This window comes from Anguilla anguilla, chromosome 5 (genome assembly GCF_013347855.1).
Source record: "Anguilla anguilla isolate fAngAng1 chromosome 5, fAngAng1.pri, whole genome shotgun sequence".
Lineage (NCBI taxonomy): Eukaryota > Metazoa > Chordata > Actinopteri > Anguilliformes > Anguillidae > Anguilla > Anguilla anguilla.
Window position 1 is genome coordinate 37,056,474 of NC_049205.1, and position 18,360 is coordinate 37,074,833.

Consider the following 18,360-nt stretch of genomic DNA (forward strand, 5'->3'; position numbering starts at 1 on the left):
GAATGTTCTGTAATCTGTTTTTATCCTGCAGTTTTAAAATGCGCAATAGAATATACATTTTACATTCTTCCGTTGTGCAGGCCTAGGTATTTTAGTCAGAGGCACCTTTTTCCACCAGTCAACTGGACAATTGCGTTGCATGTTTGTGTGTGTGTGTGTGTGTGTGTGTGTGTGTGTGTGTTTTTGTACAAGTTAAGGGACAGAATTATCAGAAAAAAGATACTGATAATACTGACTGAAAAATACACAAGGCATTGGGGACTGAGAGATACACAAGGCATCGGTCACTTACTCTTGTGGAAACTGTATACTCAACAGTAACTTGGGTCTCCATGTATAATTGATAGAAATCTGGGTAATCAGACATCACTGTACTTGCGGCAGACCAACAAGACCACAAGAGCATTGGATACCTTCCAGAAAAGGACAGATGATGGAGGCTAGAGATGGCGACTTCAGACTGATCTCGCAACTCTTGAGACAACATCATGTAGGGAAATCGGACATTTAAATACAGGACAAACATACACACAGGAAGGATATAAAATAAGTATCCCCAACTTCTCCATGCCATCCCCCCCCTCCCACACGCACACAAAAAAAGCATCATTCTCAGAAGTGGATGCCCCCCTCCAAACACTTATGCATGGTGCTGCTGCACCAACGGACTACTAAGATGGACAATGATTTGTCTGCAATCCTTTCCATAGATTCTGGTAGTAGTGGATCCTTGTACTACATTTCTTATGTTGAGTAACAGAATGTTGAAGAGGGAAGAAGGGCATATGCTCTTCATTTACTGGCTACAGGTGCTTTGTACTTGGTGTACACCTCCTGCATGGGCTATTTCTTGACCTTCTTGATCTTTTATTCCTTGTGCTCTTTGCTATGAATTACACAGTGAATAGCAACAGGAGAGCACAGTCTCCGATTGTTGGTTTAAGGTGCGAAAATGCACATCAGATTGTAAAATCTTGGCTTGTCTTTATCTGGCCAAGTGTGACCAGAAACAGCCACCATTCATCTCGCACCCTTTTCCAAAGTCCAGGCTGTCAGAGGACATTGACATTTAGTTTTGTGTAACAATGTCATTTGCTGCAAAAATAATGAGCCCTTATAAAAAGCACCTCTGAGCCCCAGCCAGCTTTGCATTGAGATCACCGGAGAGGCATGTTTTGTACTAAAATAGTCAAGTGAACATGAAGGCCAGATAAATTAAAATGTCTGCTAGGACTGTTTTTAAGATGGTTAGATAGCTTTGTGCAAACAGAAACATCAATCTCCATCTTTTCAGAATATGACACAGAGAAAATGAGCTCTCACTCGTTATGTAAAAACAGGGTTCTTGCTTATGTTTTCATTATTCATCTGATGTGTTGGACAATCAAATTATTGAAGTGTTTAAAAACAGACACATTGCTTTTTTGTAGTCTTGTAACATGATCACAGCATATAGTTTTTGATTTAAGCATCCATTTCTGTGAAAGGTTTTTTAAACAACCAAGATAAAAAAATCTAAATGTTGATTTTTCTGCATAAAATGAGAATTGATTAAAGGACCAAACCATCATTGCCGCATCCCCAAACTGAAGTGCTGTGCATACACTCACATTGAAAAAATCAACAATATTCTAAAGGACTTTTGCAGGCTTACCAGGCTGTTCGTTATGAATAAGTCAAATTAAGTAAAACACACCTCCTCCTACCACTTGGCAGAAATGTTACTGGTGAGTCAGGGAAATGTTTTATATCCTGGATTTTCAACAGGGGGTCTGCGAACCCATGGGGTTCCTTGAAGGTGTTGTAGGGGGTCCCTGGCCAGACTTGATATGCAATGACCATTATATATAGATTTGGGAAGATATTTCTAAATATAAACATTTTTAAAATTTTAACCCATTTTAATTTATGATGGGGGTCCCTAGGATGTCTTTGAGTCTGGATGGGGGTCCCTGGATCAAAACTCCTTGAAAACCAGTTTAGTTTTTTTAAATCATTCCTGCCTGAATCGGACTTGCCATTTGTTTTACACGTTTTTTGGATTTAGGTTTCCTGTGTTTGGATATGCGCAGCATTTCAGTCTGTTCTTGTACAGCTCTTCTTAATGGCTCCAGACAGTTACAGAGCTGAGGAGTAAGTTAAACTGCTTTAAAGAGAAGTTATCTCACTTTCTATCCACTGTTGTGGTCGCTGCTGTGCCAAACAGAGCCTCCCTGTATTGTTATCCAGTATGCTGTAGCACCACTGGACTGATCTGTTCCGTGGGGGAAGCCGCACAGTAGCCCCCATTGTTTCGTTTAAAACAATGCCAGCTGAGGTCTGCGGCTGTGGTTTAGCACGTCCTGCGGGCGGGGCCCCACGGAGCCATAGGAAGCAGCCTGCGCAACAGCGACGAGGCCTGAGGTTTCCTGTGAGTTTGCTCATTAACGAAAAGCAAAACCAGCGTTAGAGATTACGCACGCCCCAATCTGCGGGGGCCGCTGAGGACAACATGAGGAATGTCCTTTTTGTTTGGAACATTTTTTCTTCATGAATGCTACAGGATGAGCCGCCTGTAATGAAATGCGATGCAATCTAATGAAGGATTTGGATGAATGGTTGCAGTCATATTTGCTTTTTAAGCTTGTTCACTTGCTATTGCTTAAAATAAAACAGAGTTACGCAAGCTGAACTGAGTTTCTATTACAAGTGAGGCACCTGTGTGTGGACTCGCTCCAAAGATTACACAAGATCCATTCGAGCCAGTTGATTGTAAATTGGTCTGTTCCTCAGTGCAAGGTGCAGTTTCAGTACAGATTGCAAGAATTTATTGTCTGCAATCCTTTCAATAAATTACCACAAATTGTGACTGCCCCTTTCTTGGAATACCATGTCAGTGCTATAAAAAGTCTGATGACTATTTAGTGGATGCTCACATCATTCTAAACAGATTATTTGGTGAGATTTTATGAGATTAGTTGTTTAAAAAGCCAATGTAAACAATATGGGAAGTCTGGAAAGTCTATACTGTTTTAAAGACAAAGGCTTGTCATGAATTGACCTTTATGTATATTATACAAAATAAGGTGTTGCATAATACAAAATATGCAATAGTAGTTCATATAAATTATATGTGAAATAATCTGAGAGAAGATGACATATATTCATCTTCCATTCCTTTCTATGGTGAGCAATACACGTTGATAGATTACAGGGAAATGAATAATAAATATTTAGTGATAGTATTTACAATTTAATTTAAAAAAGGGGCCCAGTATAGCAGCTGTCTGCTTTCTCTGTTTTTGGGTTATAAATTTAGAAAATGGTTTCAAAGGTTTACCTTGTGCAAATGCACCCAACATGTTTTTTTATTTTTTTTTTTATGTCAGATTTCAAGTGTTGGACACATTATAAACTAAACCATTGCCATTCCATTCAGTCTCATGCAGCCTTATCAACCAAAATGAGATAATAAATTCAATCATGTATTTTGTGGGGTGTGAGCTTCATTAGCATTCAGTGTCACTGAACAGTAGAACAAGAAAATATAAAACGGGGAGTTAACTTTGTTTTCCGGGCATTAAAAAAGCTGCAGTAAGGTCTGACATAGCATTTCAACGGAGAAAAAAGAATCATTCATTTTAAAGTTCCACTTAAAAAAAAAAAAGTTAAATCGAGGACATTGGATGGCAGTCAAAATGAAAACTCAGGTGATCACAATTGACCGCAAGTTATAGTAGTATTGTAGTTTTCAAATAAAATGTACTCTAAAACTTGCATATAAATATTAAAACCTATTGTTTTAGTGTATCTAAAAATACTTGTTTGCAGCAAGGCGGAATGAATGTGGATATTGTTTAAAGAGCAACCAATTTTCAACCACTCCAACCATGTGGTTGTGAAGAAGCTACTCGATACTATTGTGACTGGTAGCTCTACTTTGTGCTTATATGCTACATTTTTTTTCTTCAAACTTCATCGGGTGGATTTCAACTGCCTGAAGCAAGCAACGATGTCACAGTTTTCACTTCGATTACTGTCGTGAATGTTTATGGAATAAATAAGGAATCCAAATCATCAACCTTTTACCTCTCCCCTTTCATAGACGACAGCGAGTGATGAAAATTCCACTGAAGTTTTGTCATCCTATTTGTTGTTGGGAGGGATACGCAAAACGGAAATTATATATAAATACATACCAGTTGTACTGACGTATCTCTTTGACCGATATGCCCGCTATGTGTACAGCTGTGGCTATAGCAAACATTTAACTGAAAAGGCTTCAGCTGATTATATACATCAGTGTGATCCTACACTGGTTCTACCCGGTACCACCCCCGCAGGAATGCAATGGATTGTCCCAGTCAGACATGTCACGGTTGTTGCTTGGAGAGAGGAGAAGCGAGGGAGCTGTAAGAGGCAGACGGATCCTGCCATTGCAGTTGTATTGCTTTGGAACCGTGGAGACATTATTCCGCGTTTCCCCCCAAATTTCAACACGCTCAATAAATTATAAGCACACCAAACACATCACAGGATAAACTGTCGGACTCATTGGATCGTAGTAACTGAAATCATACCTTGATGCTCTTGTAGCTGGCACGCTAGCTGTGTTTGGGTGGAAGAAAGTAGATTGCTAGCTAGCGGATTGAACTTTGGACTTTTTATATGGTATTTTTGCTAACATGTCTGTGAGAGTCCTGAGAAAGTGAGACCGTACTGCCCGGCGCGGCAGCAGCTGGGCAAGAGATCGAAGAAGGAATTTTCGTGATTTGGTTTGAGTGATATATAGCTAGCTGCCTAGCTAACGTTACAACACGAAACTTGCTCCACTGGGAGGAAGGGAACAAAATGTCTGCCAGGGCTACTTCAAACAAGGTAAGATGAAACTAACAACAAAAGTGCTTAAAAGTAACATTTCAATTGTGATGAAGCCGCATCGGCTTTCTTTTAAACTGCAAACCCACCAGCTGCAGACCCATGGAAGCGTGTTAGCCAGGTAGGGCGCTTCTGGACTTGTTCTAGTTCTGGTGGAATGCTGACATTAGCTGTCCTGGCTAGTAAATATTGGTTATCTAAATTGTTACCAATTTGTTTGATAAAGCACGTGGAATGAGAGCGAGACATCTACCATTAGTTAATTGGGAAGCTAACGTTAGATTTTTCCTGAAAATATTGTTCGTTAGACAACATTTAACGGGAACGACATGCATGTTAAATATTTAGCACCCGTTATTTAAAATTTACTTTATAGATTGGCTAACGTTACACAGACCTTTAATTATAGTTAACGGTACTAGCGAAGAAAATGCACTGGAACGTTTGACTAGACTAACGTTACAAAAGCTTTAACTAGCAAAACTAAGTAAATTAGCCAGCTAACCCCCAGCTAACTTTTCTGAAAGCAAATGTTGGTTAACTTGGCAAGTCTTAATACCAGTTACCTTAGCTGAACTTCTCTTAACTTGTGAGTAACGGTATTTACAGCTGGGGGCATTTTCCTGAAATGTAAAATGTTTGGAATGACGTAATGTATGTAACGGTAGCTACTTGTATAGGCAGAATCATGCCAGGTGCTATTTCACAATTTGGCTTACAGCTATGACGCATCCGCTTTGCTTGCAACCTGGGTTAAAGGTAAAACAGCTAAGTGGCATTATGTATAAGTGGTATTTTATATAATGCCACGAAATTAACTAACAAGCTACACTGTAATGGGAGTCGCCTACAGCTGATTATGGAAGAGCTTATTGATGCAGCCATTGTGCACCTGTCTAAAATAGAGGGGGAAAAAAGCCTCGTTGAGGTGATACCTGGGCCTGTTTGGATTTGCTGCTGAACTGGGTCAGCCAGAGAAATTGTTTTAAATGCATTGCTACTGCCTGCCGTGTCTGTGCGTTGGCTACATGTCATTATTGTTTAAGCTTGGTTCTTGTTTAATACTAAGCTGCTATAACTTTGTATGTTTTCCTTGTGACTCCTCTGTTGGTAGTGCTGAAATTGTGAAGTCCCAGCAAGTTGTAAATCTGCTGTCTCACTGTTCAGTTATTTATGGGCGTAGGTGCAGTCTATATTAGTTAAGCATAGCTAGCGCCAGCTATCTTGCTTGGGGCACGTTATGCTTAACTTCTGTGGCTTGACAGGTGCACAAGTGGAAAGTGTATTATTTTCATGGACTGTCAAGTATGTCAGATGCCAGCTTTCAGCTAGGCCAGTTTGCCGGTGCCGTGTGGTGAGTTATTTGGCGGAATAGAATGCCTTATGGATCTGGAACAGTTGTAGTTAGGTGAGGTGAGACCTTCCTTCCCTCATGTCATTCTGATGCTCCCATGATTTGTGAAGTTAAGCATAACTATATAAAAACTTAACATTTATTATTTACATGTTTATGTACAATACATAGCATTTGCTTGGGTGCCCACATTTTATCCACGCTAAATTTATTGAAATTTTACTTTTTTATCATACAGTTTGGATAACGTATGGATTTTAGGGTTGCTTTTGTTACTGTCTTTGTCCAATAGAGTTCCCTGAGTTGATAAACAGAAAGAGACGTATTCAGTTCATTGTGCAGCTTTCACTTTTGCTCTGTGTGCTCCACTGTGCGGGTAGTATGAGACCCAGTTTGACATTGGGACCTGTATCAATATTGACTTACTGCTGTGTCTTTTCAATGTGATCCATCTGCAAGAAGGTGAGAAATAATATCCAGTATTTGGAATACTTATTAATTCCCATTGAAAACCTGAGGTCTGTCTTCTGTCTTTCTTCCTCTCCCAAGTCTGCTTTTGGCTGGACCGCAACAGCAGGGCCAGCCATACAAACGCAAATTTCTGTGACTGACTGACTGACTGACTGAGTGATGGAGTTACACCATTGGTCGGCCGAGTTATGAAGTTACACTATTGGTCGGCCGGATCACGTGTGTTAGGTCCAGCCATATAGCCTACTGGGTTTTAACCTGGTCTTGTTATGTGAAGAAGGCATTCCTGTACCATGTGTGAGCTATTATGGTGCTTTTGGCTTACTGGTTCAGTTTACATTGTAATATTTACATGGCTTATTCCTTTGTATAATGTGACAAAAGATAGCCTAAAACAAGAAAAGGGGTGTGACTGTTGATGTTAACTTAAACTAAATTGTGAACTAATGGCTTGGGAAGTGGAACTATTGACTGTTATGAAATATTCTTCAGAAAACTGCTGGCTGATTTGGGAATCACTGGGGCCATGCTGGACATGACTTGCCCCATTAATTCAGCTGAAAGAGGTAAACGTGATTTATCGTGGATCGTTACTGAAGTCTCGAAGGATAAAAGCCTGAAATCAGGTTGTGTAATACACAGTCTCTGCAAAGCCGAAGATAAAATGGAAAGAAAAATGTAAAGTGTAGCTGTACAAAATTGTATTTTATCATTCGGTCGTCCTCTTGTGTTTTTTGCTAGATTACATTCAGGATGTTTGTTGTCATTTTGACCTCATGCATGATCTGGGTTCCTGAACGATTACTTGGTTATCACCATCTTGAACACTTTGTGGACAAGCTTATGGACTGTGTGGACAGTATCTTCAGCACAGTTTGTACCCTTCACATGATAATGTCTGGACTGAGTTCACTGCAACAGTAACAAAAATGTTACTTTGTCACCTGGTACAGAAAGTAGTGATTATGGTTTGTAACAACTAACAGCAGACACCTCTGCATGGAATATTAAGCAGGAAACTTTCTTCTTTGAATATTTGCTTTTGAATTCTCAGGAGGTAAAATGAGGTTAATCATCCACATTTTTACACAGGCTATTAATATACTTATATGTTGATTTCAATTGGTCCCTGATTACCAATTGGCCATCTGGTGCTTGTAATCAACCCTATTATGAGTTGTCCAATTAAATTAGCATGGAGATGGTTATCCAGAAAAATGAGTTAATTTTCTACATTTTTTTACAATTTTTTACATTTTCCTGTGGTATACATGTACAGCTAGCTTGATAACTAACTTATAACTGTTGTTGCTGCAATGTCAGTGTCACAAAACAAAGCCATAATAACAGGGTCAATGAATATGTGAGAGTTCAGCCCCTTTGAACTCAACCGGCTGTGTGTCCCACTCAGTCCATAAAAGTATGAGGTGTATGCTGACGCGCCCATACCTCGCTGGTTGGCTAAGAAATGGGCAGACAGTGGATTATAATACAGGTTAAACCGTGCCGTTTAGCATTTAGTGAAAATGTTGCGCGAGCGCCTCATTGGTATTGACACTGTGCATGTTGTAAATGAGCAGTAGGGTGTTTTTGCAAGTCCCCTGTGGAGAGAGTGACATCCTGCACAATGGAGTGCAGATGTCTGCTTAGAAGGCCTTTGAAGTGTCTGTCATCATCAGCCTGCGTGAGACCCTCCTGTAGACTATAGCCTAATTCAGAGCCTGGCATTGTGACCAACGGGCCACATTTTACAGTCTGGGACAAAACCCTCAGAGTGGATGTGTGCAAGGATTTATCACACGCATGCTTAATAGAGCCAAAGCACTGGCTTGGCAGTGTAAGGCTAATGAAGTCTGTTTTCCATAAGAAATTCAGAAATGTCAGAAATGTCAGAAAGGTATTGATTATGTGTTCAATGAAAACAATATGTATTGAATGAGAAGAAATGTAATTGAATACCTTCGTGTTTGCAGTGTGATTTAAAATATTTATTTTTGTATTTTACTCTATTTTAAAAAAATATTAGGCTATCTGCATTAAACATAGCCCATTCTGTTATACTGGATACACTTCAGTGCAGTTTATAAAGTTTGCACAGTCTGGGAAACGTTTTTATGTTCTTCAAAAAATTGGATAGATTGCTTGGTATCACGCTTAAGGCTGGTTTTACAGTCGCTGTTGTCTGTAATAGTAATTTGCATTAATGGTTGCTTCCTAATGTGCTTCCTGTTTTGGAGGGAGTGCGGATGTGAGCTTTTGTTTTGTGAAAGAGTGAAGGCCGGCTCACGAGGGTAAAGTGTAGTGCCTCCGGTAGCCAACATTAGAGGCCCACCAGAGGCCAGGTTTGTTTCCCAGCATTCGGTGAGATGTGTGGAACCCATTAATCCAGGCTGCATGAAAATGAGGACATTTAAATCGGCTATATTTAAATTCCATCAGTGCACCCCCCCACCCACCGCCGCGGCTTTCAGTGCTTCACTGAATATAGAAGAATTAAAATGTTTTTTTTTAACACCGCTTCTAAAAATATTCACCAGGGTGCTTGTGTATTTGTTGGCAAAATAGGAATAAAGAGAATGGGGTAAGTAGGCCTTGTTATTCACTCTCTTGTCTGCGGTGTTCATTAACTGTGCGTTCAGAAGGAATGTTAATTACTATTCGCCCCTGGGGTCCTCTCCTGGCGCTTTTAAAATGTTTCACTTTGTCATTTAAAGCAATGTGGCATGTTATTTTTCTGTAAGCAAACGAAAGGTAGTGGCAGGAAAGGTAATCACATTTATGGGAGAAAGCCATGTACTGTTTCCCGCTAAATCCATATTTTAGTCATCCTTATAAGACATGGACAGAACTCATAAGAAAGCCGTGATCGTAAGAGTCCATGATTTTCACGACCGTAAGTCCTGCACACAAAGAGAATGGAATGCTGACATTCCCAGATTTGGATGTTGCCTTCAAGGTTTAGCCAAATGTGCCAAAACGTTACCGTGTACCACACAGTTTGCCATCTGTCATCTCTCTTACACTGCCATTGGGGTGTTTATTCTAGTGAGTGTAAGAATGCACCAGTTTTGGTTCTGTTTTTTGCACAAGCGTCAAAAACATTTTGGGCAATTCGATGGCTTTTTGCTTTCTCTGTGTGTATTTTGGTCGCTTAATTTCATGAATCTGGTCCTTGGGTTTTTGTCACAGTGACAACTTATTCCTCCCTGAAAGCACAGCATTATCCACCATGTTCCCCATTGACAAATAATCTGAAGCCTGATTGGTCCTCGCCATGGATTCAGGGCATGTCACACCTGTGCGTTTGTAACGGGGGGTTATAAATCTGCTGCGGTTTTCAGACCCAGGCAGTTAGCCAAGTGAACTACTAATATTGCTTCTCATTGGGTGACATACATTCTGTCGCAGAAATGAATGCGCTAACTCATGTCTCCAAGCTCTACACACACACTGCTCCACTGAAATGTAATGCCACACGTTTTTGAAAAGTATCCAAATGACAGTCATGAATGTGTCAATGCAAGGCTGCTGAGCTTGGGGCATATCCTGCTTGAGGTGTGCGCTGTTGACATCTTTAGGGATTTTTCCCAATCCGCTAACCAGAGTGGCACATAGCACTGGTTACTCAGGGTGGGGTCTCCTAAATATTATTTTAGCCGCTCACGCCTGGCGTAAGTTCACGCGGGGTAACGGCTGAGAAATTAGCGGCATTCAGGCCTGGGCACACCGCGCAGCGAGCCCCGAAGCCAGCCTCAAAGACTGAGTCCAAATTCAGCGCAGTGCAGCTGCTCTGGGCGCTGAATAGGGCGACATAGCTCAGGAGGTAAGACCGATTGCCTGGCAGTCGGAGGGTTGCCGGTTCATACCCCGCCCTGGGCATGTCGAAGTGTCCTTGAGCAAGACACCTAACCCCTAACTGCTCTGGCGAATGAGAGGCATCAATTGTAAAGCGCTTTGGATAAAAGCGCTATATAAATGCAGTCCATTTACCATTTACCATGAATCCCAAGCTCTTGTTTTACAGAGCGGTTTCCTTGGCGGTAGCGTATCGGCCTCGGCCTCAGTTCCGTTCCGTTGTGTTGGAGGGAAATTAACCTGCCCTGTCCTCTCAAACACACACTTGCTGCTTAAAGCGCTACATTCTCTCAGTCTCCCTCTTCCCCTGTAACTGATGCTTAACTTTGTCTTAGAGTTAGGCCTATGTATTCACGGCTGGCGCTTGGGACACTGGGGTATTGAATTGGTTCTGCTCCTTGCCTTAACCTTTAGCGCACTTTTGTTTGTTGCTCTGATTGTCTGATAAATTGAGTGTTAACAAAATGGGGAGGGTTGTGTTTGTTTGTCTTCAGATGTAGGCTATAAGCCAAATTAAATTTTTTTGTGGATCAGTGGTGATTTGGGGGGGGGGGGGCTTGTATGTGTGAATGAGTGGGTTATATGAGTGCGTTTATTTAATACAACGCGAGCATCCTTTAATGTTGCCCATAGCGACGCTCCATAAAATAAACAGCTGTGGCATTTAAAATGGTTTGTTTGCTGGTTTGTTTGTTTTTTCGTCTGAGCCCTTGGTAACAGAGCCGGCACACTGATTTTAAATCCTCGCTTAGAGCAAGAAGGCTAACCTTCACAGCAGGGTCAGAGCGAATCGGGAGTGTGAAACAGACCTAACATTTAAACTGCACAGATCCTTCGATCTGCACCTTAACCCAGAGTTTACAGGTAACTGTATTGCAGGATCTCCCAGATACATGATTGGCTTTAATATGCAGGCTGTTATTTTTGATCTTTTTTTTTTCTAGAATTGAGCACAATGGATTGGGGATGGCCTGTCGGGTCTTGCTGTGCATCCTGGCTCCATATTCTAAAATTAAAGGGGTGGGAAATGTCCGAATCCTGCCCAAAGATGTCAAAAGGTCCTGTTGGCAGAATCGGAACGGATAAGTCCGTGCCTCTCCCCTCTGAAAGGGAGGAAGAGGCATGCAGAGTGCGGGCAGATTTATGACTTAGTCGGACTGACTGGCTGGCCACTGGCATCCAGCCATGCAGAGATTTAGGTTTTCTGGAGGGGTTTGGGTATCGGTGGGGCACCGTGCTCAGGTCGAGTCCACCGTTTACAGTTGCGGTGTTCAGGCTTTCATTGGGGTTGCCTTCGTGTGGGTGGTTACAGGGAAACCCATCTTGAGATGTTGGTTTGCTTATGGTTTAGGCAACTGTCATTGGGGCGGTTTAGTTGAGCCTTGCACTTCCAACCCCAGAGAATACCATTCTTCTCATACAGAAAAAATGTTTGGTTTAAGAATCGTTGAAGTTCTTCCTCTCAACATCTCTCATTTAATACAGTCTCTCTCTCTGCCTGTAAGATTTATCTTAAATAGGATCTCCAGTTGCTGCTCAGTCATTGCACGTTTGTGGTTAAATTTAACCCCGTGGGATAATATGTGACTTGTTAATACTACACTAATCTAGCTGCTTCTTTCACAGTGGTACAGTTGTATTGCAGCATGCTGGCTCCCGTTCATTCCTGTTCTTGCTAAGTTAAGCACAAACCAGCAGATTGGCAGATGCTTTGGTCTTGGGGAAGTGCTGGGGTAGGGTCCTTTATTAACAGCCTCTTGCCTCTGGCACAGTTCTTCTGGTTTTTCAAAGTTCTCCCCCCCCCCCCCTTGTACCCAGCTGCAGAGAGGAGCTCTACACTTCAATTGCCCGCTCGTCTGGTATCCCAGCAGGGCTTGCAGGGTGATGTCACCAGGAGGGCAGGCTCCACGCCGAGGGGGAGGGGGCGGGGCTCGGGAGCCTTTATCTCGTAATTCTGTCGCTTGTGGGGGGTGCAAAGCAGAATCCGGGCCCCGTGGGGGTGTCGCGTTTTGCGAAAACCAGAGATTAGCGGCTTATTAAGACGCCCATCCTCGCCAAGCCTCTTTGGCTGGCCCCAGCATGTGAATGGGGTTGGGGGGGACTGCTGCTTTTCTCAGGCTGCCCCTTACAGTGCGATTGCTTTCCAAGGGACCGCATGCGTGGCGGATCGTTCGCAGGGTGTCCTGTGGCTACACCTCCCGGGGCTGCTGCTCTGTCACGGGGGAAACATGAAGCTGAAGAGGTCCTTAAGAGATCTGACGTGCCCACATACAGACTGACCCCGGTAAATTAAGACTTCTGGGTTTGTTTTTTTTGTTTATCCTTTTCAGGGGATGAGAGTGGTTTCTTTCAGGAGGCGGGAAGATTTAGCAAAATTATTATTGTTACTATTTTTGGCTGGATGGCAACAGCGGGGCCAGCACTATAAACACGAATGTCTGTGACTGAGTGACTGAGTGATGAAGTTACACCATTGGTCGGCCGAGTTATAAGGTTACACCATTGGTCGGCCGGATGAAGTGTGTTAGGTCCAGCCATATCGGCCTACTAGGTTTTGACCTGGTCTTGTTGTAGTTTATGCCTCCCCAGATTTTTATCTTCTGGGTCTATTTCTTATGCTAGATAAGATATCCTTCTGCCGCGGTTGTTGAATCCCAAGTCATGCATCACTAACAGCGTCTGTCCTGTTTCTCAGATAGGAAGAGTACAGAAGTCCAGCTTTGAGGGTAGAACAATCACTCTTGAGCCAGGCTTCCAAAGAGATGTGTTTTAGAATCATCTTCCAGTTGGTGTAAATGTGAATCTGAAGTCCACAAATAGCCTAGATCATAATAATGGTAATAAGGAGCTAAGTATTTAAATGGTGTGAAACAGCAGGTGCTTTGTTCACCTTCTGCACCACTCTACGTGTAGCCTATGTTGCGCGTGTTTTAAGCCTAGCTCGCTGCGAGAAGGTGCAATAAGGGTGACATCACTCCGCTCGCGGTGGTGAAAAACGCACGCGCTCCTCCGCTTTAAAGATCAGCCCTGCGTTCCGTTTGCAAAACGCGGCCGTGATTTATAACCGCCTGTGAAGGAACCCAATATCGAACCAATGATCACCCGGCCTGCGTGAAAGGACCCCTCCACCGCCCGCGTCGCCCCCGTCGTGACGGCTGCCCCGCTCGCCCTGCGTTCTGATGGATCATATCCAGCTCCTCGGTCATTCATTTGTCCGATTGTTGCCCCCGGCTGCTAAAGGGTCTGCGGAGTGCCTCTCCGGAGGATCGATAGGCGGTTTGACGCCAGTCTGCGCGGCAGTCCTGGTCTCCTTAAGACCGTTAAGGGGCAGCGGAGGAGGGCCGGCGTTCAGCGAGCCGGAGTTCAGCGAGCGAGCCAGTGTTCAGCGATTCAACTGGAAGCAGAACTGGAAGTGGAGCAGTGCATGTGTCAGCCTGTAGGGCAGAAAATTTGGGGCGGGCAGGAGTGCTTTGAGCTTTGGACTCAGGTAGTGCTCCACGCCCCATACAAGATCCTCCTATCTCCAGAACTGTCTGTGTGTGTGTGTGTGTGTGTGTGTATGTATGTGTGTGTGCGTGTGTGCGTGTGTGCGTGCGTGCGTACGTGCGTACGTACATGTGTGTGTGTGTGTGTGTGTGTGTGTGTGTGTGTGCATGCGCATGTATGTGTGTGTGCGTGCGTGCGTGCATGTGTGTGTGTGTAGTGGAGATGTGGTAACATAGTGCTGGCCTGGGACTTCTCCTGATTTGCATTGTCCAAACAATCTCACTTCCGGCATTTGAGTGCATGCTGTACAGTGTGTCGTCATGTGCACGTGTGTGTGCGGCCGTGTGGGTATGTGAGAGAAAGAGAGACAGACTCGGAGTGCATGCTGGGACCTACATACTGTATGAGGACACGCGCTGTAGCAGCAACAGAATGCGTGGATTTAGTAAAGGCCGTCTTATAAACATGCAAGGCCTGCAGTGCCCCTGACTTACGCCAGTGCACACAGCGCGTTGACTGGGAAGGCTGCTCCCGCTCCAGAGAGGAGAGGATGCATTTCACGTGTTGGGTGCTAATTAAGCTGCCGTTTCCTTAACAAACTCCAGAGGTGGCCTGTAGCAGACGCACAGTCACATTAACAAGAGGGTTGTGCAAGCTGAAAGACATAGTCTCATCTGTGCCACCATGACCCTTTGGGTTTAAAAAAAATGGCACCAGCTAACAGAACAGCTGATATTACACATACACGTAATGCACAGCCTGTGTTCTTTGTGGGAGTTTACACGTGCATGCATTTAAAAGTGTTGAATAGCAGTTGTAAAGCATTGTGATTAGGCTGATAGGTGTTTGAGAGCCTCCGTCTCTTTGCTCTGTGAAGCTTTTCTGTGCCTCTGTAGTAACGGATTTCCGCGAACCCGTTCAATTTCGTACTTTTCTTGCAGTATTAGGCTAAATCGTGTAACTTTCGCAAGTTTTACTGTAGTCCGATCTAGGAGAAACCCAGTGGCCAGCCGGTTAGAAATAGTTAGCCTAATTGGGACAGAACAATTGTATTGGAACCAAAAACAGCATAAATACCAGCTCTCCAGGCCTTAATTTATGCACACATGAGCTAGAGATTGTGATCTCCAAATGTGAAACTATTTACCCCTCCAGTTTCAAATCCGAGTGTCCAGTTAAGCCAAATTTTAAAAATCTCCAAAGTAACCCCAGTTGCTTTGTTGTTTACGGTATGCTTCCCTTAATGAATTTTTAATTGGCGAGCGGGGTCCCCCCCCCCCCCCCCCCGATTGAATGCCAGCATTGATTGGAGAGAGTAACGGCTGAATTCTTTAACAGGTCTTTCATCTGCTTGTTTATCGGACAGGAAACACAGACCAGAGAAGTGCTGGGAAAGTGGGCGCTCGCTGTAATCCATTAATTCACTAAATGGCTCCACCTGCCCTGCAACATGGCCCATTGTGACCGAGCTCGCTCAGAGCTTGGGAATGCCCTTTAAGTGGGTTTGTCCTCTTGTTTTTGGGCTGGGTGTCACGTGACCGCCATTTTAGGGTTGAAGCCCCCCCCCCCCCCTTTGTCGGTGGCGGCGATGGGAACGAGGCTGAGGGTGGGCTGCGATTCTCGCTGGAGGCAGACGCTGACGGGCCAGAGGACCTCCACGTTCAATGTGCTCTTTGTTTGGCCCATCGGGGCTGCATTTGGCAACATGCCCCCCCCCCCCCCTTGCCCCCAGTCTGTGCTGGCGTACGCTGTTGCCATGATGGGTCAGCGGCCCTGACGTTTCAAGCAAGAGCTCCCACTGTTCATTCCCTATGGTGAAATATTGGTATGACTATAATTTTGCTGGCACAAAAGGCACCGTGGGACTGCAGCCTCCTTTTGAGGCCATTTCAGTTAATAACGTTCCCCAGTATTTTCTGCGTCTCTCGTGGCCCTTTCATCGCCCAGGAGAGAGGGGGGTAATGGACGCATTGCGTGAGTTCCCTGCTGCGTTCGGTGTATAGGTCTGCTTCCCAGTGCCTCTGTTCAGGGCGATGACATGCGATGCGAGCATATCTCAGATCTTCCTGAATGCGCCCATGTTGTGTTTGGATTAACCTCATCCGGGAGCGTTTAGTCAAGGAAGTCCCATCGCCCGCCGCCACTGGTGCAGTTTGGCAGTGGTTCAAATTCGGCGTTGGAAGTCTGTGGGCGGAAAGGAAAGGGCCGGTGACATCACGAGTTCTGCCTTAAACTAGTCACTTTGCCTTAGCTTCAGTCGCTAAGGATAAAAGCTGTGGAAAATGAGTGTGGCGGGGCTGCTTGGTGGCTCTTGTTCAGGCAGTGTCCTACCTCATGGATCATGGCCCCATGGTCTGGAGTCAGTGCTGACTGGTCACCAGCCCCGCAGGTCAACGCGCAGGTGGCACTACTGTCATCCAGGGATGGGAGATTTCCAGTCACACAGGATGAAGTCTCTCTCTGCCACCACGGTATAGGAAAATCCATATCGTTCCAGCCCTGCTGGCAGGCTTGCACTCGTGTGCAAGTGGTTGTTGGCTTTCTCAGCACTGATTGGTCTATTCTAAAGCTGATTTGGATGCATAAGCAGACAGTCTGTGAGGAAGATCTGATCCCGATCTTTCAACCTGACCTCAGTTTACCCCGCCACTGCAAACAGGGCCCTTATCCAACTCAAATTAATTTTTATTTATATAGCCTAGCGCTTTTTACTGCAAATTCACACAAGTCATGAAGATGCTTTACAGAGTAACAGAAGGAAAACTGGGCAAAAACCCGGCCTGAACCTCTAAATAGGAAGTAAAAAAAAAAAAAAAAAAACTCACCAGTGGGAAGAAAAAGTACTAAAGCAGTGGCAAGAGAAATCTCGGGAGGAGCCCGATGGGTGAGCCCATCCTCCACTGGCTGCCCCTTTGTAAAGTAGTAGAATGGATGTGAGGGGAATGTAATACGGGATTTATCACAGCAGTAATCAAACGGGATGAGGCTCCTATTTCATTCATCGTTTATCTGTAAAAAGCACCTTAAAGCCCTTAGAGCCCTTGGGTGATTTTGCCGTTTTTTCACTATCCTGTTTTTTACAGATTAAACAGGTTCATCTAATAGTAGATAACCCCTCATTGTTTTCACAAGATGTGTCCCTATCAGGAAATGTCATGTTTTGGCCTGGATATGGTATGAATTAGTTGGTAGGCCCCATTATTTGAGGAAAAACTATTTTTACTTGCTAAAAAATGCATTCACTTGACTATATCACCTAAGCCAAAAGTGTCAGCTCCAGTATACCATCTCACATTACAAGAATAAATTGTATGGACTAACAATATCTTGGTCATGTCAATAGAATATAGTATTGTTTTATAATTGGTAAAAATATCTACCTGGTGCAGAACTGAAATGGTAAAATAGAACAATTTTCTTTTATTTTGATGATGCTGCAACCAATTCAAACAATTATTATGTTTAACAATCATAAATGATAAAACAAAGTAGCATGATATAGGCATATAACTATATGATTAAAATGTTTTTTTTATATAATTAACTATTGAAGTACAATTTTTTTTTTTGGAATAAACTGAATGATTCCTTTACAAGCTATTCAAGCAGTTGGCACAGAATCTCAGTGTACCAAACACAGTCATATTTTCCTCGTCCTCGATTAGGTCCATTACATGGAAATAAAAGTCCTCATCCCCAGAGTGCACTTTCACTTTCATCTCTTTCTCAGTGGAATGAAATACAGCTTGAACTGCCTTTCCTAAAGATAACGTTGTTTGAACGCATGTTTCTAAAGCATTAGAACTACAAGGAAGTGACTTCTCCGTGGTCCGCGTGTGTTTTCAGCAGCTACTACCTGTGGTCATGAAACACAGTGAAAGGTAGGTGTGGCTTTCAAACACAACCTTAGCTTTAATGTCTGTAGACTTTACATATTTCAGAGTTGCAAGTCTCCCCTGCATAACGTGGTGAGGACCGCAACCTACAGCCTACTTCACTGTTCTCTCCTGGGCAGCATATTTTGTCCCAGATGATCGGCTTCCCCGGTTGCACACTTTCTTGTCAAAAACAATCCAATGCATACGTCCTTGCGTGAGTTTCGGTTCCATCTGACATTTGAACTAATTTATGAACTCGGTCATAAACTTTGACCTCAGCCTGGATGTGGAGATTTTCCTAATCCATTAAATTTGTCACTTCTGTTGTATTTTGAGTGTAAACACAGGGCCTTAGTTTCTGTGGCGGGTGGGAAGGAAAGTATGCAGAGAAATATCGTTTTTCAAAGTTTCCTGTGGGAAAGAGGAATATCTGCCCACCCCGCAGTCTGAGTTAGATTC

At 43.6% G+C, this 18,360-nt stretch overlaps 1 protein-coding gene across 15 annotated transcripts in view; it reads left to right on the top strand.

Annotated features, from left to right (window-relative positions):
* The window catches only part of LOC118227177 (tight junction protein ZO-1-like), a 122,487-nt gene that overhangs the window by 45,115 nt on the left and 59,012 nt on the right, over positions 1–18,360 (top strand). The window contains exon 1 of one of the 15 annotated variants that reach the window (XM_035417364.1): positions 4,356–4,857. The exons of the other annotated variants lie outside the window; for them this stretch is intronic. Within the exon in view, the coding sequence (XP_035273255.1) occupies positions 4,831–4,857 (27 nt within the window). The 5' untranslated portion in view covers positions 4,356–4,830. Of the gene's footprint in view, positions 1–4,355; positions 4,858–18,360 lie in introns of those variants that run through there. 15 annotated transcript variants of the gene reach the window in all.